Source organism: Candoia aspera, chromosome 14 (genome assembly GCF_035149785.1).
Source record: "Candoia aspera isolate rCanAsp1 chromosome 14, rCanAsp1.hap2, whole genome shotgun sequence".
NCBI classification, from domain to species: Eukaryota; Metazoa; Chordata; class Lepidosauria; order Squamata; family Boidae; genus Candoia; species Candoia aspera.
Window position 1 is genome coordinate 20,276,009 of NC_086166.1, and position 25,108 is coordinate 20,301,116.

Consider the following 25,108-nt stretch of genomic DNA (forward strand, 5'->3'; position numbering starts at 1 on the left):
TGAAGAGCCGCTTTAGAGGAGATGACCTGCAAAAGTTAAGGTATTCAGAAGAATTAGCTCGGATGTCCACAGTTTCCATGGAAATGCCATAGAAGAGCCACTAGGATTCCTGAGCATCCTTCAGATACCCTTCAGATGCTAATTTTTTGGGGGGGGCAGCAGCGTGGGCCAACAATTACCACATCCGCGCCTGTTCGAGCTGGACCCAGAGGAGCGCTTAACGCACCTGGAGGCGGCGGCGGCGGCGAAAGCCGCGCCTTGGATCGGGACCGCGATGGAGAGAAAAGGACCTGCAGCCCTCCTCGGCGGATGGCGCTGCGAGGGCTGGCCGGGCGTGCTCGGACGACGAGGCGGCCCCTCGGCTTCTCCCAGCCCGGCGGGCGAGGGGGCGGGGCCGGGGCTGCTGGACCCGGCTCTCGAGGGGGGCCGGAAGCCAAAGGGCGTGCGCGGCCCCTCGCCTTTCTTCGTCGCTGCGCATGCGCGCTCGCGGCTCACGGGGGCGTGGCTCACTCGGCGGGGACGCCTTTCGCAGTCGGACCTTCCGGCGCCGGGCCAGGATGGCGACGGACAGTCCCTGCGAGCTCCCGGCGACGCCGGCGGGCGGGCTGGGCCTGGGCCTGGGCTTGGGCCGGCCTCCCGCAGCGTCCTGCCGCCGTTGCAGCCCTTCCAGGGCCTCCCCCGCCGCCGCCGCCTCGCCTTGCGGGCCCCCCGCGGCGCTGCCCGGGAAGTGGGTCCGGCTGAACGTGGGCGGCACCTGCTTCCTCACCACCCGGCAGACGCTCTGCAGGGACCCCAAGAGCTTCCTCTTCCGCCTCTGCCAGGCCGACCCGGACCTCGACTCCGACAAGGTGAGCCGCTCCGCCTGCAGACTTGCCCCGCCGCGGCCCTGGCGGCCCGCGTGACGGCGCCTCTTGTGCCGCGCGATCCGTCCGCGGCCCCGGAGCTTGGCCCGGCGCGTGTGACGCTCGGGTGGACCTTTCCCCCGCTGACATCACTTGCGGCCGCGTTTCGCAAGCCTTTCCAGGGCCTCGATGCGGATTTGACGCGGTGCTGGGAAGGGCCATAGTGCCGCTCTTCGCCATCAGGACTGACTGGCCAACCTCGGCCTGTGGCAGCCGGCGGCTCTGGGGAACTTGCCCGTATGGCTTCCCCTTGAGCAGCTGCTCCTTTGGGCAGCGCATCGTTCGAGAAAGGCTCCGAGACGAGAACTGCGGAGGGAGGTCAGCCGGGAATTGGCGGATCCTTAACTCCGTTAGTCTCCCCACCTCGAAAAAGCCTTTCTCGGAGCTGGCGCCTCGGTGCTTCATAGGAGGTTTACAAAGTCCCCACGTGTGTGAGAAATCGACCATGCAGCGCAATTTTACCCTGCCCTTGTTTAATCAAGAAGCTTTCATTCTTGCTTTAATGACGTTTTATAGGTCAAAATGAAAGTTTTATTTTTGATTTTCTCTTCCCAAATAAAGAACTTCTCTGAGGAACTTTCTCCCCTCCAATTTAACATCTACATGAAGCTGCTGGGTGAGGTCATCTGGCGGTTTGGGGTGAGGTATCATCAGTATGGTGTTGATACGTAGCTTTATATCTCCACCCCAGTCTGTCTGAGTGACAGTCCCCTCTCAGTGCCTGGAGTCTGTGTGGGCCTGGATGGGGTGCAACGGCAATCCAAGGAAAACTGAGTGGCTTTCGGTTTTGGGATCTCCTGGTTCTGGGGACTTTCCATCTTTGGTCCTGGATGGGGTGACACTGCCTCAGACAGAGCTGGTATGCAGTCTGGGGGGTCTTCCAGGGCTCATGGCTCCTGCTCAAAGAGGAGTTGACAGCTGTGGCTAGGAGGGTCTTTGCACAGCTTTGTGTTGTGCACCAGTTGCACCTGTTTCTGACGTCCCAATTGGATTACTACAATGCACTCTACATGGGACTGCCCTGTTGTTTTATTTTGTATTTGTATATACAGTATTTTTATTTGTTTTAATGTTATGAGCCACCCAGAGTCATGTACTGAGATGGGTGGCCATTTAAATTAATTTAATAAATAAACAAGTAAACTTTATCGTGCACAACGTTGCTGGATTTTGCATGGCAGCAATTAAAATCTGTAAACAGATAATTAAGGGCACTAGGCATGGGTAAACTCATTGAGAATCACTCTTATTATTATCTGTTTTTAATTAGTACCACAATTAGTGATTGAGCTCAGAGTGGAGACTGATTCCTTTTGAATTTTTACTAGTTACACAAATTTCTCTCCCCCACCCTTTTTTTTTTTTAATTTTATGGAAACTCACCATCACCTCTGATTTTCTGGGAGGTTATCAAGTTTTTGTTAACATGTGTTTTGAAGATTCTTAATTTAGCACTTAAGGACTCTACTTAAACTCTTTTCTTGTACTTTACACATCTATTTTGCTTTGGTTCAAAATTTCCTTAGTACTTTATAATTTTAGATTTGTATAAAACATTGTTTAATGAGCATAATCAGCTTAAATTCTTAATTGGTCACAGATCCCACTGTCAGACTACACTTACAATTAGACATTTTTCCTAACACTCAATTGCTAATCTGCCTTCCTATAACTTAGAGCATTTTGTGTCCTGTGCCTTGGAGTGACAATCATCTTATCTTTACATTCTTTGGAAAGTCATTCTTTCAAGAAGAATGTTACTGTGTTTCCTCTCAGTTGTCTCCTCTCAGTCCCAGGTCCTTCAGTCTCTCTTCATATGACTTAGTTGGCAATCCCCTAAAATTTACATTGCTTTTCTCTGGACCCTTGTTAGAGGGTGGTACCCAGAACCAGACATGCTACTTGTGATAGGGTTTGATCAAAGCAGAATAAAGTGGAATAATTATTTCCCATGATTTGGAAACTAGTTTTGTTAATGTAGTATAAAGTTGCTTTTGCTTTTTGTGCAGCTGCTTCAAACCTCTTATGTTGTATTCAGTTTATGGCCAACTGCTATTCCAAGGTTTCCTCCATCCAGTGTGTTTGAATGTTGTTTCCTTAATGAAGAACATTATATTTGTATCTGTTAAATTTCATCCTTTTGTTTTCACCCTGTGTTGCCATCATATCCAGATAGTTTTGAAATTTATTTCTGTCTTCTAGGGCATTACATATTTCACTCAGTTTTGTCAGCTGCAGATTTGATAAGCATTCCCTGAATCTCTTCAAACATTGAGAGCATAGAACATCCAGGACTGATTCTTGTGGCATTTGATCTTGTTTGTACTTAATTGTCATGCTTTCCAACTTGCATATACCTAGCATGCTAATCAGAGTATCATGGGTACTTTGTCAGATGCTTTGCTGAAATCAAAATATATTTTATCTGTAGCAATTCCGCAGTCCATTAGAAGTTGACTCTGGTGAGACATACTCATGCTGACTTCTGGTAATTACCACACTGTTCTTAAGGTGCTTACAAGCTGTATTTGTTCTGTAGAAACTTCCTAGATGCTGGTGTCAGATTGAGCTGTAGTTTTCTTCTAATCTAGTATTTCAATAGTTCTCCAAAATATCTCAAATAGTTTCTTCAGTATCCTGAGATGCAGTTCACAAGGCCCTGATTATTTAAATTATCCAGAGTAAACAGATATTTCCCAACCATGATTCTGTCACTTTCAAGCTTCAATCCTGTTTCTTCTTCCTGCTTTTTATAATTTCCTGATGGAACACATACTTTCTTGTCAGAGAAGACTAAACCAAAATAACAAATAAATGCCTCTGCCTTTCTTTGTAATCTGTAGATGTGTACAAGACCTAATGTTCTCCCCCAGATTACTGTGATTCTGTTGTTTTGAGGGCATTTTCAGGAAGATCCAAAAACAGATTAGTGTGGTTTGACAGAGGAACACAGAACTGTCCAGGACCTCCATTTCTGCAACATTAGAATTTGAGATTCCCTAGTTATTTGTGAGGATATTGTATCTTTAGCGAGCACCTAGTATATTGATTCTTAAATTACTCTCTTATTTTGAATATATTTGATTATGCTATTTTTGTTGTTCTTAATATCCTTTTGCTAAACTGATCTCAGAGCCAGTGTGGTGCAGTAATTAAGGTGTTGAACATAACAGCAGAAAGATCCAGCTTCTAGTCTCCCCTTTCCCCAGCCACAGAAGCTCACTGGGTGACTTTGGGCCAGTCATTCATTCTCGGCCTGAGCTACCTCACAAGGTTGCGAATGTGAGATCAGCTAGAACGAGGGAGCACTGTGTTCACTGCCTTCAGCTCCTGTACAAAAGGTGGGATAGAAATCTAATCAAATAAATTCTGAGCTTTCAGTTTCCTAATATTTCCAAAGATTTGGGCTAGCTGTATGTAGTTTTCATCAGCAATCTCGCACTCCTATCTCCAACATATGTGTCCTTTTTTTGCCCCTTGAGACCCTCAGTAGCTTTTATATTTAGCCTCCTTGGCTTCTTTTGCTTTCCATTTTTTTTCTCACTGGAATTGTCTGCAACTGTGCTATCAGTATTTCCTTTTGTTTTTAGGATGTCCTACCCATTTTGAGCTCCTTCTCCTATTAGTCTTTTCTCTCATCGAATCCTACTTATCACTGCTCTGAGTTTATTAAAATCTACTTTTTTGAAATCCAGTATGCTTTTTAGACAATATTTAGCTTTAGTTTTCTTTAAAAGCAAGAACTTCAGCATTGCTGTCAGGATGGTCATGGACATCCTGCCATTGTAGGGTTAGATGTGTAGAAATGGGATTTGTAGTTATATAGGGTTCTATGGGAATGGGCTTTGCCTTTATAGTAGTGGTTCACAATAGGGCTTGAGGAAGAAAGAAGTGGGGAGAGCTGAGTTGTGCCTCTGCAAGGTCAGTGGGGCCTCTCAGTGCTCATTAGCCTGGAATGTGAGGCAAAGGGAAAAAGATACCAGAAGGTGGGAATGGAATGCAACTCAAGAAAGGGAGGGTTACTCAAGAAAGGGAGGAAGTGGTGTTTGGTGTATGGGAATGGCTGTATGTTTGGGAGAGGGAGAAGGGGAGAGTTTTTAGTTTGGTGTGTGCACGTGCTTTTTCAGACTGAGCTTTGCATTGGTCTGGTTACTTGTGCTAATAAAGATTTATTTTATATCTGTCAATGGCTTGTATGAAGAAAAATTCTTTCTTAGTTGCTAACTTAGAAAAACTAAGAATCAGATTCATCACAATTACAAAGTTATTTCTCCCAATGTTTTTGCTACTTCCACTTCCTGAAGTAAGTCTTCCCATCAATTAATATTAGGTCAGTTTTATGCCTTCTTTCACCCTCTGAAGGAGAAAATTGTCAGCAAGGTAAGACAGAATTTTAGGATTTGGAATGTGCTTGGCAGAATTTGTTCTCATATCAGATATTAGTTTACAGGTAGTCCTCATTTAACATCCACTTGTTCAGTGACCATTCAGACCATGGTGCCGAATGACGGGTACTTATGACAGGTCTTTTGGCACAGTGCTAGAAAGCCTTTGGCCCAGGAGAGATTAGAAAAGTCACACACCAGGCATTTCTATAAAAATAATTTTATTTACAGAAAGCAAACATATTTACAGGCTCTCAGTGAGAGCTGCTTAACTCTCTACATGCCTACACAGAAGGGAAACTGGGAAGCTTTCTACATGCCTACACAGAAGGGAAGCTTTCTAGAATGCCAGCCTAAGCTAGACCCAGCAAATTGAATTAAAATCCCAGAAGTGGATTTCCTGTCACTGCCATCTGCTCCCCAGTCAGAATCGGCAAAAGCCTGCAATTTCTCTGTTCCAGAGGCATTTAGCTTCAGGCAATAATTCTTTGTTCCTTGCAAATACCTCATTAACCTCTTCAATGCTGCTTTTCCAGTAGATGTAGGCTTCTCTACCTGTCTACTTAAAATGGCCACAGAATTTGAGATATCTGGGCGAGAGTGATTTGCAATGTACAGTAAACTTCCAACTGCAGATCTATATTTCTCTGCCTCAGTCAATTAACTGAGGCAGAGAAATATAGATCTGCAGTTGGAAGTTTACTGTACATTGCAAATCACTATACTACTGTACATTGCAAATCACTCCTATACTACTGGAAGTTTACTGTACATTGCAAATCACTATACTACTGTACATTGCAAATCACTCCTATACTACTGTACACTATACTACTGTACATTGCAAATCACTCCTATATCTTTCTGAAAATCTGTTATCGGAGTAGAGACTGGTTTACAGTCTTGCATGTTAAAATCCTCTAGGAGCTTTTGAATTTTACTATGTTGGTTTAACAGAAAGCTACCATCCTTCTCCCTGTGTATTTCCAAACCTAGGTAATTTGTTACAGTTCCAAGGCTATTTAATGTGAAATGGCTTTTCATGCAGGCTTCAAAATCAAGCCTACCAGAAAAGAAGGGAAAGGAAGCTGAGGCCACAGCGCTAGCCAGCCAGAGATGCTTCACTTGTGGTTCAGCTGGACCCTAACCCTAACCCTAACCCCCAGTTTTGTTCAGTGAAAGAAGTGCTTTTGCTAATTATTAATTTCTCTCCCATTATGAACCTGTAGCTCCTTTGGCTTTGTTCATAGCCAACAAAGATGGCTTTCTTTGTTGTGGGGTCTCCTTTCCTTCTCTGTTGTTTTGGAATATGAACCCATGCAGTACTACCAAACACTCTAAGATGGTTTACCTTTGGTTTCATACCATAAAACAAATGGAATGGAGTGTCCTGAATCACAGAGTTATACAATCTGTTTTGTACATAACAGGCAGTAGATATTGCCTCTCCCCAATACTTAAAAGATAAATGTGAATCTTTAAGCATGCATTCCATCGCATTTTGCAAGGTTCTGCCCTTTCTTTCAGCAACACCATTTTGCTGGGGGGTGTAAGGGTTAGAAAGAATTTGTTCTATCCCCTTTTCCACTAGGAACCTTTTGAATTTGTGAGAAAGGTACTCTCCTCCTCTATCACATTGGAGTGCAGATACAGGCCTAGGGAATTTTCCATTTGCCCATGTCACAAAACTTAAATTTCTCAAATGCCTCATTTTTATGTTTTAAGATGTAGATAAATGTGTATCTTGAGAAATCATCAATGATGGTCATTGCATACCTTGCTTGTCCAAGACTTGGAGCAAAAGGACTAATAATGTCAGACTGTACAATTTCCAAAGGTCTAGTTGTAACTCTGTCACTGTGCTTACTCACAGGAGCTTTTAGTGTTTTGCATTCTTTGCAAACTACACAATCTAAGTATTTGTCACAGGGTTTTATCTTTAGATCAGCACACAGCTGTGGCATTTGTGCTATATACTTGAAATTAGCATGACCAAATCTCCTGTGCATCAGGTGTACACATTGGTCATGATATGGAGTGTTGCCAACTGCAGCCTTGCAGCTTGGCTTCCTTGCATTTTGCACAATGTAGGAGTCTTTTAATATACCAGTAGCACACAATTTTCCATTTTTACGTATCTCACAACCATTTTTCTTAAATGTGATGACATATCCTGTTGCAGCTAATTGTACCACAGATAAAAGGTTTGATTGTAAATTTGGCACATACAACACACCTTTTACAGTTTCTCCCAAGCAGGATAAATCAAGTCACCTTGTCCCATAATTTTGGTCACAGACCCATCAGCCAAAGATACACTTTGTCTTTCAGTTTTAGACAGTGACACAAAAGAGCTTTTACAATTACATAAATGACAATTGGCCCCAGAATCTAACACCCATACATCAGAATTACCCTTCTCAGCAACCTGTACAATTTGGGTTGTCTGAAGAGCCTTCTTCTGTGTTGTCCTTGTGTTCTTCTTCTCTGTCTTTCTACTCTTGGGTCTCAAGGCACAGTCTTTCTGCAAATGTCCAGCTGAACCACAAGTGAAGCATCTCTGGCTGGTCAGAGCTCAGACCCCTCTATGTTGATAATTGGTAGAAAGGTTTATGTTTCCTTCTATTCTTTTCTGGCTCTCATTTGGCTATGTACAGATTTGTCTCTCTTTTAAATTCTCCCACAGAAATTCACCACAAACCCCTGTTGGCTCTCCTTGTTCACTTTGTTCTTTGTTCAAGCAGACTTGATGGTCGAAATCATGCTTTCTAACTTTGGGTTTCTTTGATTCTATTAACTCTTATTTGTATGTTTATGGACATCTTGAAAAAAAGTCTTTACAGGTATCTTCGAGTTATATCCAGTTGTTCAGTAACCATTCAAAGTTACGATGTCGCTGAACAAACAGTAGTTACAACCAGTCCATGAAGTTCCGGAGGTTGCAGCGTCCCTGCAGTCACATGGTCAAAATTTTGGCGCTTGGTGACTGGCCCGCATTTACGGCCAGTTGCAGCATCCCATGGTCACATTCTCCTGCCCTGCACGAACTGCCTCTGCTTCAATTCCCCCACCCAGTGATCTCCCCTCCCCCGTTGTTTGTGCATGTGTAGAGTGCTGGGAAGCGTTTGGCATGAGAGATCAGAAAGAAGACACCAGGCATTTCAGCAAAAAAGTTGTATTCAAACAAAACAGAGAACATAAACAGTTTCTCATCCAGATCCCCGAATGGGTCAAAAGCTTCCAAATACGAAAATCAGAACTACAATCTCTTTACATGCATGCACACGTGCCTGCATGGAGCAGAAGGCTGCTGCTGGATTCAGATTTGCAGAAGAAGCAAGGGCTGGCTCTGAAACAGAAACTGAAAACACTGGCAGCAAGTCCAGGCAAGTTCCCCAAGCATGCAGGCAGCTTTTCCTTATTTGGTCATCTAACACAACCTCCCTGACCCTTGATTACATTTTGACCAGACAAGAATGGTGCCTGACCTTTTCACTCTGCAGACCCTTAAGTAATAATTAGTTACCATGGTACCCTGGGCATTTCTGTGGCTTATTGCTTGCAGAATAACGATATACCAACACTCCCCTTTATTATGCTAAGGAGTAGGCTGCAGACCAATTTTTTCTGTTAATTCCCTGTGTCTCAATGCTGCAAGAGGCTTGGTTAAAAAATCAGCAATCATGTCTTTTGAATCACAATATTTTAACATTATTTCACCCTTGGCTATTAAATCCTTAATACAATGATATCTTATATTGACGTGCTTTGTTCTGTTCTTACGTCCTTCAGATTGTGCCATAGCAATACAAGCTTGATTATCTTCATAAACAGGTACAGGCTGGTGCACTTCCATGCCTATGTCTTTTAACAGCTGTTTAAACCACAGAACCTCGTTACAGGTTTGTGCTACGGAATAAAACTCTGCTTCTGTTGTGGAAAGAGCAACAAGTGTTTGTTTTCTAGAATACTAAGCTATAATTGAGCCTGCATATTTAATTAAAATCCCAGAATTTGATTTCCTGTCATTTAGGTCTGCTGCCCAGTCTGAATCAGCACATGCCTGCAATTCTCCTGTTCCAGAGGCGAAGAGTCTCAGGCAATAATTCTTTGTTCCTTGCAGATACGTACATAGCTGTTTCAGTGCTGCTTTTCCAGTAGATGTAGGCTTGTCAAAGTCTGAATCCTTTGAGAAAACCCTTTTGCAACCAACCTTGCTTTGTATTTTTGGATTTTTCCACTAGAATTCCGTTTCAGTTTGAAAACCCACCTACAACCCAGACAGCGTTCATTGGGGAGTAGATTTACTAGTTTCCAAGTTTTATTTTCCTTCAAGTATGCCAATTCCTCTCTCATTGCGGTGTGCCAATTTTGTGCAATTTGAGGTGGCAAAGCATTTACTGGTTCTAAAGATTCAGGTTCAGTAAAGATGTGGAAAGCCTTGACTGTTCCTACCTGAAAACGTGATGGAGGAACGCCTTTATTACTCCTCTGAGATCTGTGAGGTAATTCAGGGCTAAAATCTTGACTTCCATTGCTTTTCTGAGAAGCATCTGTCTTCAGTTTGCTTTTCTGGTTTAATGTCCTCACTAGGGGAAAGATCTTCTAAATCACTATCAGCAAGTCCTTGCTGTTCCCTTGTTAAATCAACTGGAGAGCTAGAAGTTAATCTCCCCTAGTTTTGTTCTGCAAAGGAAGCACTTTTGCTAATTATTAATTTATTGCCTATTATGAACCTGTAGTTTCTTTGACTTTGTTCATATCCAACAAAGATAGATTTCTTTGTCTTGGAATTTCCTTTCCTTCTGTGCTGTTTTGGAATATTTGAAACCTGTTGGTGCACGTGCATGTGCAGAGTGCTGGGAAGCATTTGGCACGAGAGATCAGAAAGAAGACACCAGGCATTTCAGCAAAAAAGTTGTATTTAAACAAAACAGAGAACATAAACAGTTTCTCATCCAGATCCCTGAATGGGTCAAAAGCTTCCAAATATGAAAATCATATTTACAGTCTCTGCACACTTGCACACCTGCCTGCATGGAGCAATATGAACCCACGCAGTACTGCCAAAAATTTTGAGATGGTTCACTTTCAGTTTCATACATAAAACAAATGGAATGGAGTGTCCTGAATCACACAGTTATATAGTCTGTTTTGAACATAACAGGCAGTTGATATTGCCTCAGCCCAAAACTTAAAAGGTAAGTTTTGCATCTTTAAGCAAGCATAACATTGCTTCTTGGAGCTTTCTGCCTTTCAGCAACACCATTTTGCTGAGGTGTGTAAGGGTTAGAAATAATTTGTTCTATCCCCTTCTCTGACAGGAACCTTTTAAATTTGTTAGAAAGAAACTCCTCTATCACATTGCAATGTAGATACAGGCTTTGGACATTTTCTATTTGCCCATGTTACAAAACTTTTAAATTTCTCAAATGCCTCATCTTTATGCTTTAAGAGATAGATAAACGTGTATGTGGAAAAGTCATCAGTTATGGTCATCAGAAATCTCGCTTGTCCAAAACTTGGAGCAAAAGGACCAATAATGTGAGAATGAACAATTTCTAGAGGTCTAGTTGTGATTCTATCACTCTGCTTGCTCACAGGGGCTTTTTGTGTTTTGCACAAACAGTCACAGGGTTTCAACTTCAGGTCAGCACACAGCTGTGGCATTTGTGCTATATACCTGAAATTAGCATGACCAAATCTGTGCATCAAATGTATGCACTGATCATGAGTTGGAGTGTTGCTAATTGGCAATTTGGCTCTTCGCGTTCTTCACAATGTACAAAGAGTCTTTTAAAATACAAGTAGCATGCAATTTACCATTTTTTCATATCTCACAACCATTTTTCCTAAATATGACATACCCAGTTGCTACTAATTGTGCCACAGATAAAAGGTTTGACTGCAGATTTGGCACATACAGCACACCTTTCACAGTTTCTCCCAAGCAGGATAAATACATATCACCTTGACCCTTAATTTTAGTCACAGACCCATCAGCCAAAGACACACTTTGTTTGTCAGTTTTAGTTAAACGAAAAAGCTTTTACAATTACATAAGTGGCAGTTAGCACCAGAATCTAGACCCAGCCATCACAATTATTGTTTTCAGAAACCTGTACAATGTGGATTTTCTGAAGAGCCTTTTTCTGCATTACCTCTTTGTTCTTCCCTGTCTTTCGATTTTTGGGCATTAAGGCACAGTCTTTCTGCAAATGTCCAGCTGAACCACAGTTGAAGCATTGCCTGCTGGCTAGTGCTGTTGCTTCAGCTTAATTCCCCTTCCTTTCCTTAGCTTTCTTGCACTGTGGTTTCCCAAAAGAGATGGGGGGATCTTTCCTGTCTCTTCTCCCATTCTGCAAGTAGGCGCTGTGTTACATATGAGGGCTCAGGTCTGTTTCAGATATTGCCTCCAGAGTACAAATTAGCATGTCCCACATTTCATTCAGTGAGGACAGAATAATGTAGGATTTTGTCAGAGGCGTAAACTCCATACCTCTTTCTTGCAACTCAGTAAGCAGCTGCTGTATATAATGCAGGTGCTCAGGAAGGCTATCTCCCTCTGCTAGGTAAGCTCTGTACAGCTTTCTAGTCAGGGTAACTTTACTTCCTGCTGTTGTCTTCACATACAAGTCCCTCAAAGCATCCCAAAGTTGCTTTGCAGACTGCAAACCACAAACATTTACTAGCTGATTGTCCTCGACTCCCAAAATAATGGACGCTCTGGCGTGCTCATCCTGTCTAAGCCATGCATTACTAGGATTTGCAGGGATAGGCTCACCAATTGGAGTCCATAGGTCTTCCCTTCGCAGGAACATCTCCATTTCGAGGCTCCAATTTAAGTAGTTCGTCTCTGATAGTCACTCAAGCAGCACTGCTGAGGGCTGAGAAGTAGCCACGGCTTCCTTCTTCGCAATTCACCTTGAATCAGCTTCTTTGTCCTGCAAACTGGCAGTAGCTGAAAAGTCTCCAAGTGGCTCCAAGAAAAAATCTTCATAGGGCTTTTTCACTTGCCTTTAAGCTAATGTGCCCTGGGCCCATAAACTGTTGGTGCATGTGCAGAGTTGTCATGTTCCCCATTTCAATGTTCTGTTAACATTGTAACGTTTCACATGTCAAGTTCTTTCCCGTGTTCCTTCCCCCCTTCAGGGTTTTTCCATTCCTCCGCCCTCCGCTGTTTTGGAGCCTTGGAATGTGTGTTTGGGTTTGCGCTCCTGTTCAAGGTTACTTTCCCAGGCGCGTGTAACGGTTCCTAGCACCTGGGAGGGGGTGCGCACTGACGGGTGATTGGGGCGGGACTAGCTCACAGGCAAAGCTTTTAAGTTTGTATTTGGCGTGCTTTTGCTCATTCTCAGCTTTCTCTGTATTTGCATAATAAATCAGTTATCTTTAAGCCCGAGCTTGTGAGACTGAGTATTTGGGATTAGGCAACCATTACAAGAGTGCTGGGAAGCATTTGGCACGAGAGATCAGAAAGAAGACACCAGGCATTTCAGCAAAAAAAATGTATTCAGACAAAACAGGGAACATAGTTATTCATCCATATACCAACACCCGTCTCTGCCCTTTTGGCCACCCTGCACTCTGCCACCTAGCCCTGCTGCTCCCTGCTGCCACCCCCAGCTGATCTTTGCTGATTTCTTCCTTCTGCTGTTGGCCAGGGATCCAGGCACTGGGTGAGGGCACAGCCCCAGGACTCGCACCAGCGGTGGAAGACAGGGCTCATCTGCCAACACTGCTGCCCTGCCTCCTCTGCTGGCTCTGTCCTGCCTCCTCCCAGGTTGAGCTTGACAAGCTCCCTTTGGCAGACGAGGCCCTGCTGCACTCGCTGTGTGCATCCCAGGTCTGTGCCCTTGCCTGGTGCCTGGATCCCTGACCAGCAGCAGGAGAAAGATGGCAAAGGCCAGCTGGGGGCGGCAGTGGCAGGGGGCAGCAGGGATAGGCAATGGAGTGCAGGGCTGTCAAAAGGGCAAGAGATGGGGGTGGTTGTCCTAACAGCCAGGAACCACACTGAGACAAGGAACTGGTCTCTAATGTTTTATTGCTTGTACATAACAGGAATCCTAACAAACTGAAGAAGCGTGGGAAAAACCCAGACATATAAACCCCAAAGGTTAAGGTGGACCTGATCTGCATCTCTTTGAATGGCTGCCCAATTCCTCAGTGCTACGCATGCGCTTAACAGTCTGGATGGGAGCCCCCTGCTCACCATCCTTACTCATGACATTGGTTAAAGCAGAGGCAGTTCACGCAGGGCAGGAGGAGTGAGGGTCTCACCTAACAACTGGGTGGTCCTGGCCTAACAACCGCAACCTGGACTGCCATTGCTAAGCGGTGTGGTCATGTGATGTTTCATTTAACAACTGCTTCATTTAGCAATGGAAATTCTGGTTCCAAATAGAGTCGTAACCCGAGGACTACCTGTATGTCTAGTCTTGTGGATGTTTCTTTAACAAAGCAATGTGGTTGTGTTATACACACAAGCTCCCAGGTTTGGCTTATGGTCAATCACTTGCAGACTCACAGCCTGTTGAGGCATGCAGATCTTGTCAGCCCCCCTTGCTTTCTCCCTGGGTTTTCCAGATAGGAGCGGCTTGAGCAGACAAGTGTAAGGATGGAGAACGCAGGGGCAATGGTTAATTGCACCTGGGTGCTCTACCCTTACACATCAAAGGGAAGGAAGGATAGAGGAGAGACTACAGGCAATGAAGGGGCAAGGGATAAGAAGGAAGCAGATGACAGCAACCCCATTCACAACTGAGAGACTGGGAGGCCACCATCACGCAAGCTGTCAATGCAGAGGAAGGGGCGGGACAAAGAAAAGGCAGAAAGACAAAGGGAGGCGGGAGGAAGTGGAGCCAGTTGTGGCTTTGACAGTCTGAGGTAAAGACCTAATAAAGAACTTTGCATATCCATCGTGGCTTGTGTTGTGAGTTTCTGAAATTAGGCCTTAAAAGAAAAACCTCACAGAAAGCCACAACTGACAGCATGGAGGCCTTACCGGAGGGAACAGAATGCCCCAACGCTGACCCACATGAGGCAATGACATGGGGAGATATGGCGGATACCCTGGAAGGCCGATCACCTCAAACGGGAGAACAGGGGAGGCCAAACTACAGAACCACAGAGGCCTACCCAGAGCAAATTCCAAGACGATTAGAAACTTCATATACCCCTCTGTGTGAAACATTCCCGAGCAAGCTGCCTACCCCAGAAACTCCATCGTGGGTGAGCATAGAGGGAGAAAGAGCAGAAAACCCCAGCTCCAAAACTAGAGGCTTACCAGTGGGATTGGAGAGCAGAGTGACGAGGCTGGAACAAGATATGGTGGCCCTATGCGGGGCAGTAGAATTCCTGCTCCAGAGGTTTGAAGCCAGAACATGGAATCCAGTAGCAACAGGAGAGGGAGCGGCGTGAGGAGCGATCGCAGGCAAGATGGGGCCGTGGCTGGAGAGAGGGTGGCCACAAACCCCTGGGACCCACGGACCTCGAGCCCTGGATGGCAGAGTACACGAGAGTTGAGGGCCCCAAATCTCAGGCGAGGGAACGTGTGACTGAAGGGAACGCAGGAGAGGGCGGAGCTAACCGAAGGCGGGAGATTTGAATTAAGGAACGGAGCTGAAGCAAATGACGTGGCAGCAATAGGGAGAGGGGTGCGACCCAGCCAGACGTCTAGGGTAGAGATGCTTAGAAAAGGAGGATTACCCACCTGGGGGGAGATGGTACGAGGTCCTGAAGGAGCATGTGGAGCATGCAAAGAGAGAGTTCTGGCTGCAGTCAGAACACCAGACATTCAAAATGGAACAGCAATGGCTGTCCCTGAGCTACAAGGGAGATGGGCGCCCTCTACAGGAGAAAACAGAATAAGCCCAGACACAGCAAGGAGGCCCACAACCTGGGGAGGTGTCACCCCAGGCACTTGGCAATTAGAACCACCAATCACAGGGGGGCTGAGCAGCCCAAGGATGAGGGAGGAGTTTTTTGTGGACAGAGGCCTCAATATCAAATTCACTGGAGACCCCAAGCAACTTGCATGTTTTCTAACACATGTCAGAGGGTTTATGAGTGAATTTCAAGGAACATTTTGCTCAGAGGATGCCATAGTGCGCTGTGTATCGGGGCACCTCAGGGCAGAGGCAGCTGAATGGCTGGAGGGACTACATGAGGCAGCAGCCCCTGAACTCCAAAACCTTCAGAATTTCATGAAGGCACTAAAAGAATGCTTCGAGGACCCACTGGCTACAATGAGAGCCAGAGCCAGCATGCAAACCATAAGACAAGGGAACAAATTGGTTTCTGACTATGCTGTAGGGTTTAAAACTCTAGCAGGAAGGCTATGACTGGCCAGAGTCCCTAAAGATTGAGTATTTCAAGGGAGGCTTATGCCCCGAGATCCTAGAGTGGTCCCTAGCGCGAGGAAACCCCAAATCACTGAGAGACTGGATATGCCTAGCTGGAGAGGTAGAGGAAGTGCGAGCCCAAGTGCGATGCCAACAATGATCATACATCATGGGATAGCGCTATAACGCTACAAAAGACCCCATTGGACGATGGGTGGTGGACCGGCCATGGGCTGAAGAAAAAGAGCAAAGAGCACGTAGAGGCTTGTGCTTTCAATGTGGGAAGGAGGGACACTGAGCAGCCAACTGCCCAGGCCCCATGGAGCAGGGGCAGCCCAAGACCAATGCAAGCAACCCGAAGGCCCCAGCTAAGAAACTCAAGACATTGGAAGCGGCAGCCTCTGAGAAGGGACGGTGTGAGTCGTATGAGGACTCCTAAGCCTCTACCAGAGACGAACTCCCCATTGGGAAATGACGTGAACCTGTAAACGGCGAAGAGCAGGCATGGAAATATGGGCACAAGGACCCCATGGTAAGTGGGAAGTACCCAGTAGTGTTGATGCATGCACAATTGAAAACATTGAGTGGTAGGGACCCCATCCCAATAGCCGGACAACTAAACCCGAGGTGCACACGCAACTTACTACACCCTACAGTGCTGGCCAGACTAAAGCTACGGGTGGATAAATTAGACAACCCCGTCACCTTCACCCAGCTTGATGGGGGGGATATGAAAGGGGGCCCTGTCAAATACTGTACTGAGCCAATACTTATGCAAGTGGGGAAGCATAAAGAAGTCCTGAGATTCCTTATAACCCCAATTGCCCACCACCCCATGATCCTAGGGCTCGCCTGGCTCTGAGAATGCAATCTAAGAATAGATTGGAGGTCAGGACAAATCTATTTCTTTGATGGGGGCCACAACCAATTATCTGTAGGGCCACTGAAACAGTCTGAGCTCATGGGAGCGCTTGAGGAATCGGCTAAGAAGGAAACTGCAAATGAGGGACCCCGCATTCCCAGACAATACAGACCTTTGAAGGATGTCTTTGGCAAAACTGAGTCAGACCAGCTACCACCCCACCGAAAATCAGAACTTATCCCAGGGGCAGAACTCCCCAAGGCAAAACTATACCCCATGACCACCAAAGAGCTTGTAGTCCTTCGCGAGTTCGATAAAAACTTATGAGAAGGCTTCATTCGCCCTGCTACTTCATCTATGGCTGCACCCGTATTATTCAGGACTAAAAAGGACGAGTCCTTACGGCTCTGCATAGACTATCGAGGCTTAAACACGGTCTGCACTTCGAACAAATACCCTCTTCCCCTGATGAGGGATATGTTGACCCACCTTTCAAAGGGCAAGATTTTCACCAAACTTGACCTACAGGAGGCATATTACCAGGTGCATATAAGAGAGGGTGATGAGTGGAAGACCGCCTTCAACTGCCAGCTAGGATCATTTGAATATCTTGTGATGCTGTTCAGACTACAGGGGATGCCAGGTGTTTTCATGCATCTCATAAATGAGATTCTACATGACTTTTTATACCAGGGCATCCTCATTTATTTGGACAATATCCTCATCTATTCTGAAACAATGGAGGACCGTGTGCTACAGAAGGAAGATGCTGGTGAATTGAGGCCATGCAGTTACCTCTCATGAAAATTCTCAGACACTGAATGATGCTGGCACGTGTGGGAGAAGGAAGCATTTGCAGTCCGGTGGGCACTGGTGACGTGGCGGCACATACTAGAAGGGGTTTCTCACCAGTTTGAGGTTTGGATGGACCACAAGAACCTAGAAGCTCTAAAATCTCCCTGGAAATTGAACCCCAAGCAGATACGATGGGCACAATTTTTCTGATGGTTTAACTTCACACTGAAACACCCTAACTACCCAATTTGGGCTGGCAGCTACTACAGGGAGCCAAACAGCAGCAGCAGAGGTGGACAAAGACTTGAGAGCCAAGCTCCAACTTGCCTCTCAACAAGATATCTGGCTGAATTCCAATAAAACTTTCCTCGCAGAAAGGATGGGACTGTGGTGGAAGGGTGAGAAATTGTACATCCCAGAGACCCTATGAAGGAACATCCTGGAGCATTGCCATGACGCCAAAGTGGTGGGACCTTTCGGATTTGTGAAAACCCTTCATTTAGTTCAACGACAATTTTGGTGGCTGACTTTGAGGAAAGATGTGGAGGAATACACAGCAGCTTGCCCCATCTGTGCCATAGCTAAACGTATCAGAGGCAAGCCTAGAGTCCTTTTACAAAACGTGGCAAGTCCAAGCCGCCCATGGAAACAAATCACCATGGATTTCATCGTTGAACTCCCTGAGAGCAAACGGAAGATGGTCATATGGATGGTCACCAACCTTTTTTCAAAACAATCTTAGTACATCCCATGTGCCACACTTCCCAGAGCCAGTCAACTGGCCAGGATGTTTATTCACCACATCTGTCGCCTTCACAGTGCTTCTGAACGTATCATAAGCGACAGAGGAACTCAATTTACTTCCAGATTCTGGAAGCAATTTCTCAAGTTAATTGGTGTCAACCAAGGCCTAAGCTCCACCCACCACGCAGAAACTGACGGGGCGAGTGAACAGAGGAATCAAATCCTCAAACAATACTTGCACTGCTACATCAGCCACCAGCAAGACAATTAGGTCAATTTACTGCCATTCGCCGAGATAGCATATAATAATGCAGTACACGTGAGCACAGGATTTACGCCATGTCAGGTCACCACCGGACAAGACTTTGTGCCCATCCCGGAACTCCCAGAACTCCAAACCGAAATACTCTGCTTGGATGATTGGATTGCACAACTCAGGGACAGGTGGCCTACAATTGTCAAGGCGCTTGACGCAAAGGCTGATTACAAAAAATATGCTGATAGAAAGAGGTCCACTGAGTGGCCCCTAAAAGTAGGAGACATAGTTTATCTTTCTACTAAATACTTGAAATCGAATCAGCCATCAAAGAAACTTGGCCCAAAGTATGTTGGCCCATTTCCAATCACGTGACTTATCAACAATATCACAGTGCAACTCTGACTTCCAAAAATATTACACATTATTCACCCAGTCTTCCTTTGCTGTCTTCTTAATCCAGTACGAACATCGACGCGATGGCACCTTTCTAGGCTGGTTGGGTCAGATACAATCTTGATTGCTCTAATGGATAAGTTAATGCAGGGACTCAATCTGCATTTGTAACTTCTTAATAGCCTTTGGCACCATCGGCCATGATATCCTTTTAGGTCATCTAGTTGGAATAGGGAGCAGAAGAAGTTATGTTTTGGTGGGCCCAGTCCTTTAGGAGGGGTATACCCTCAGTCCATAGTTTTTAGTATTGTCAAGAGTTCTGTCTTGGCATTTGGGCTTTTTGGTAGAAGTTATCTAAGGCTTGGACTGAGGTGTCATCATTATGCTAATGCTTCAGCAGGAAGTTCAGTGACTCCTTTCCAGGTTGGGTCCCAGAAAGGCTGTGGATGTTTTGGCTAAATGGTATTTGAAGGGAGTTTTGCATTGGTTGAAGCTGCATTTAATCTAGGTAAGATAGATGTACTGTGGGACAGGGAAGTTGCTGGTAACCCTGCTAGAGATTGGCAGTCAGTACTGACTGAGTCTGTACTGCTTTTGAAAGACTAGGTATGCAATTTGGAGGTTTACCTTGACTCCTGGCACTATCTAGAGAAGAACGGATGATAAAAGAGTGCCATTTGTCCATTGATGCTAGTCCTCCAGTAGTGTTACTGTCTAGAGGGAGTAAATTTTCATAATCATGCCTGGGGCCATGCTGTTTGAGAGGCCAGTTTTCCAGACGAAGGGCTGCATTGGTAGACTCATTAGGTGCAAGTGGTAGTTAATGCACACAATATTGCACATATATATGTGGAGTCCTTGGTGCTCTCTGAGCCTTGTTGTTTTCTTGAAGACATTTCATTGCCAGACTAGGCAGCATCTTTAGTGCAAAGAAGGAGTGGGCCTTGCTCTCAGTTTATATACTGCAGCTTGCCCTGCTTGTGTTGGTAGGGGGGGTGTTCTCTCCTTGGAAGTTCTTTGATTGGGCTATTGTTTGCTGCTTGGTTGATTGCCTGAGTTAATAGTTCCTTGATTAGGGTGTATTGTGCTGTTGGATGGTTCATCTGGTGTTAATCCTAGTGTTGATTTTTGCCTATCTGGGTGTTGATTGCTGGCAAGGGAGTGTACTGGTCTTTTGGCTTTTCTATTGTCTCTTTTGAATGGTATGTAAATGTTGTTTACCTCTGTGTGTCTGTTGATGGCTGCTCAGGCAATCAACCAAGCAGCAAACAACAGCCCAATCAAAGAACTCCCAAGGAGAGAACAACACTCCTACCAACACAAGCAGGGCAAGCCACAATATATAAACAGAGCAAGGCCCACTCCCTCTTCGCACTGAAGATGTTGCCTAGTCTGGCAATGAAGCGTCTGCAAGAAAACAACAAAGCTCAGAGAGCACCAAGGACTCCACAGTTCAACCCTGAGCTACAAATATTTGCTTTGATTGGTACATATATATGTATATAACTGCAAAGGTATTACTGAGAGAGAGGAGGAAGCATCAGTGGCTACATTCTCTCCCCCTGGTACTAGTGGCAGTTTCTGGGAGGGATGGGGACATGGCCATCTTCCCAACAATTAGGAATGTCTGTTGGAAATCACTGGTTTTCCAAAGCCTTGCTGTCTCCTGCTCCCTCCCCGCTGCCCCCACAGAGGGATGGCTGGGGGGGGGGGGACACAATATGGCTTCCATCATCACCATTACAAGATGGTTGGTTTCCTTCTAATATTAAATGTCAGGGATGTTATTTCCATGGCAAAGCAGTCTGGGAAATGTAAGAATGTGAGGCAGAGAAAAAGTGCTGTCTAATGGTCTGATGCAATGTCCAGCAATGTCTGATGCAATGTCCAGCAATGTCTGGTGCAACGTCCAGCACAAGACAGTCACAAGACAATGACAGAGCAGGCTGATGCAAGGTGACATTTGATTGGCTAGCAGCCACATAAATATGGAAGCAAAGCATAGGCATTCTCTCTCTCATTTGTGAAAACTCTTCCTGTTACTCTGCTGGTTTGACAATTTAACTGCTGTATTTGGATATTGGATTTACTGTACACTGGACTATGTTTATTGGATTATGGATGTTGGTTTCTCTATGGAATTTGTATCCTTTATATACCAACAACTTCTAGAGTGCTATGTGTGTTATTGTTCTTTGCACATTTTTTTGTAAATGGGTAAATAGTGCACCACAAGGACTGATATTTTTTTAACCCCAGGGACATGACGCTTAGTGGAATTCTCTCCCCAACATTAAATAAAGATTCCTTTGAGTCCAACTTGATTTTTCAGGATATTTATTTATTTAATTTCTTAGCTGCCTATTTTGTAGAAGACTCTGGGCAACTTACAACATATCCAATACATTAAGTTAAGGAAAAAGAAGATTCAATGGGGTTCCACAGATACCCTAACCCCAGGCCTGGGAGCAGAGCCAGGTCTTAAGGGACTTCTGGATCCTTTGGAGAGTGGCAGCCATATGTATCTCTGGGGGTGATGCTGTTCAAGAGGGCAGGGGCTAAGATAGAGAAGACATGCTTCCTTGGTCCCATGACAACATTTAATTTAGGAGACCTGAAGCATACCCATTTTGCTTGAATGTACCTGGTTGTCATGCTCTCACATCACACGTTCTCAGAACACTTGATTGGACTTGCATGCATGTTTCATTCAACATGTGTCTTCTTGCAAGTTGAAAGAAACGGAGGGGGAACATCTTGGAGTGTGAAATCAGTTTGTTTGGGCCATCATGAACTGCCAAGGTCATCTGCAAAGAACATTGGAGACAGCTGCACATGCTTACACTAACTGGCATGAGAGGGAGGGGGTATAACTGAGAGGGGAGTGGGGGAGGAAATTTGAAGTCACTGAAGATGTTTAAGCGCGGGCTTAAAGTTGCAAATCATCAAAACTTGACTCTTCCTGGAGATGTTTGTACCCAGTTGAGTCTAAGAAAATTTCCACAAAATGGCAAAAGTAGCATCAGATGAATCATCACAGATGGGGGAAGCTGAGGAGTCTCTGATGTTCCCCAAAACATTGGAGGTGGTGGCTGATGTGTTAGCCAAGTCAGGAGGAGATTTGGAACCTGAAGGAGAGGGTGGAATCTCCATGGCTCTGCCAGAAGGTGCTACAGATACCGAGCTAATTACCTGGGATGTAACCCAGGGGTCCAGAGTGATGGCATTGTGGATACAGCAACAGAGTCATCTTGATCTCTGAGAGGTTGAGTGGATGCCACACAGAGATAAGGAAGGAAGGGTGCCTGGATGGCTTGCTGGAGGAGCGGGAGAATCTAAAATGGGACCCTGCCAGTTGATGGATGTATGCCCGAAGATTAGGACAACCAATTCCCAAGGGATGCAGGAAGAGAGAAGGAGTACACCTGATTGATTGAAAGTGCTAGAAGCCAGAGTGACTTCCATGTAAGCAATATTGCAGAATGTTTTGCTCTCCCTGGATATACTGCTAAACATTCATGAAGAGGGAGCTAGTGTCCATTCCAAGAGATCAACCCCAGAGCCAGCACCTGAATCAAGGCCACTGTCCCTCCAACCAGACGGGAAGAGGGGAGGAAGACCATCGGTGACCTGGGGTGAGCCGCTGACTGGACGTGTAAGTCTCCCTTCTCCTAGAGGTGGTCCAAGGGATTTCTAAATAAAGTTTAACAGAGACCCTCAACAGCTGTCATTTTCTATGATGAATGTGGCAGCGTACATGCAGGAGTTTGGGGATACATTCCTCACAGAGTACTCCAAAGTAAATCTAGTGGGTTCTAAGTTGAGGGGCCCGGCAGCTGACTTGCTGATGCCATGGCTCCTGAACTCCAGAGCCTAGATGATTTCATGGCAGCATTGAGGGAGAGATTTGAAGATCCCTTGGCCAAATTGCAAGCTAAAACACTGCCGCAACAACTTTGACGGGGAACTAAAACTGTATCTGAATATGCCATAGAATTCAAGGCTTTGGCTGGAAAAATAACTGGTCTGAATCCACAAAGGTGGACTATTTCAAGGGTGGCTTGCAGCCCGATATATTACACTTGGCACTGGGGAGAAGTGATCTGACTACTGTGAGAGAGTGGATCTGTCTGGCGGGAAAAGTGAACACCCAGTTCCAGATTTGGAGACAATTGCGAGCCCAGGCCCTGGGGAGGAACACAAGCATCCCAAGTCAGGCACCCATTGCTCCAAAGAAACCAATCAAAACCAGGGAGGAAGACAGAGTGAAAGCTAAAGAGAAGCTGATGTTTCAAGTATGGGAAAGATGGCCATTGTGCATTGGAATGCCTGCGTGGGGGCTCAGCGACTACCACAAAATCAGCAGGGAAGCCGACTAAGTCTCAGCCTGTCAAGAGGAAAGGTTCTGCGGCCACTGTGACTGCCCAAAAAGAGGAGGCCATATTCCTATCAGAAGATTCTGGGAGAGACTCAGAGGATGAAGCTCCCAAGCCAGTGGGAAATGGGAAGCATCTGCTTTGAAGAGTACCCGCAGGCAGGTGGGGAACCAGGGGTGTACAACCCTAAGCTCGGAAGAGGTGGAGGATGAAGATCCGTTGGTAAGTGTGGACTGTTCAACATTACTAGTGGGGATGCAACTAAAGAATTTAGAAGCAAACACAAAACAGATTTTACTGCCATGATGGTCTTGGGGTGTACGAAATGTTTGATTCACCCGAACTTAGTAACAGCCCTTGATTTGATGGTAAAAGGACTCAAGCAACCTATAATGTTCACCCAGATGGACGGAACAGAAGCTCATGGGAGTCCAGTAGAATTCTACACAGAAACCCCGGCCATGCGCATAGGGAGCCATAAAGAGACTTTGCAGTTTCTAGTGGCCCCTGTAGTAAACTATTCAATGATCCTAGGATTACCTTGGCTGAGAATCAGGAAGCCCCAGATATAGTGGGAGATGGGATGCTTGAAATTCACTGATGGAGAGTACCCAGGTTTGGGTAAAGAGGCAGTAAGTCCTAAGAGGGAATTTGCTGGCATTTTAATAGAGACTCGTCAAGCTTTTACCAGTGAACATGAACCAGGCATTCCAGTTCAGTACTGAGATTTCACAGTTGCTTTTGATGAAAAAGAGTCAGATCAACTGCCTCTGCACAGAAAAACTGCCATTGAAATTGATCCAGATGCCAAACTTCCAAAGCCAAAAATATATGCCATGTCTGAGAAGGAAAAAGGTGTTGAGAGAGTTCATTGACAAAAACCTGGCCAGAGGATTTATAGAACCGGAGAATTTGCCATTGGTGGCACCTGTGCTGTTCCAAGCCAAGAGAATGGCTCTTTGAGGCTGTGCACAGATTATTGGGGACTAAATGCAATTTGCACTACCAATCAATACCCCCTACCCTTGATGAAGGACATACTGAGCCATTTGTTAAAAGGGGCCATTTTCACCAAGTTGGATTTGAGAGGCATACTTTAGAATCCGCATTTGGGAGGGGGATGAATGGAAAATGGTGTTCAATTGCCCACTAGGTTCCTATCAATACAAAGTGCTCCCTTTCAGATTGGCTGGGGCTCCACGAGTCTTCATGCAGTACATAAATGAGGTTTTACATGAGCATCTGTACAAAGGAGTCTTTGTATATCTTGATGATATTTTAATCTATACCTCAACTGAAAGAGAACATGTGAAATTAGTTAGAAAAGTTTTGCAGAAGCTACGTGATGCTCAATTGCATGCAAAGTTGTCTAAATGCAAATTCCATAAAAAGGAACTAGACTCTTTGGGCTATAGAATCTCCACCAAAGGGATTGAAATGGATCCAGCCAAAATCAAAGACCTTGTGGCATGGGAACCACCACAAACCAGGCACCAACTCCAAAGTTTCCTGGGGTTTGCCAATTTCTATCACCAATTCATCCCAAATTTTGCTCAGATCTCATTACCATTGACAGGTTTATTACAAATGAAAGGAGAGGGTGAAAAGTGCAAAGTTACTGCACCAGGGGTGCGTTTGCATTAGACTGCGGCATGTTAGGATGCTTTTGAGAACTTGAAAATGCTTTTTACAGCTGGACTGATTTTGAAACATCCTGACCCTGAGCACCCCTTCATAATTCAAACAGATGCCTCTGACCAAGAGGTGGGGGCTGTTTTGTTACAAAAAGACTCCCAGGGAGTGCTTCGTTCATGTGCTTATCTGTCTGAGGTGGCATGTATGGGAAAAGGAAGATTTTGCAGTCTGAACAGCCCTACTGGCATGGCGGCATCTACTGGAAGGGGCCCAACACCCTTTTGAGGTGTGGACTGATTATAAGAACTTGCAGGCGCTTCATGCTCCCCGTAAACTTACTGCTAAACAATTGTGTTGGGCTGTTTTTTAGCCGCTTCAATTTTACCCTGCATTACTTCCTGGGAAAGAGGAATT

At 45.3% G+C, this 25,108-nt stretch overlaps 1 protein-coding gene across 1 annotated transcript in view; it reads left to right on the plus strand.

Moving 5' to 3' along the window:
• Positions 1 to 548: 548 nt before the first annotated feature.
• The window catches only part of KCTD5 (potassium channel tetramerization domain containing 5), an 88,743-nt gene continuing 64,183 nt past the window's right edge, over positions 549 to 25,108 (plus strand). The window contains exon 1 of the mRNA XM_063314616.1: positions 549 to 848. Coding sequence (XP_063170686.1) covers positions 558 to 848 — 291 coding nt within the window. The 5' untranslated portion in view covers positions 549 to 557. The remainder of the gene's footprint in view (positions 849 to 25,108) is intronic.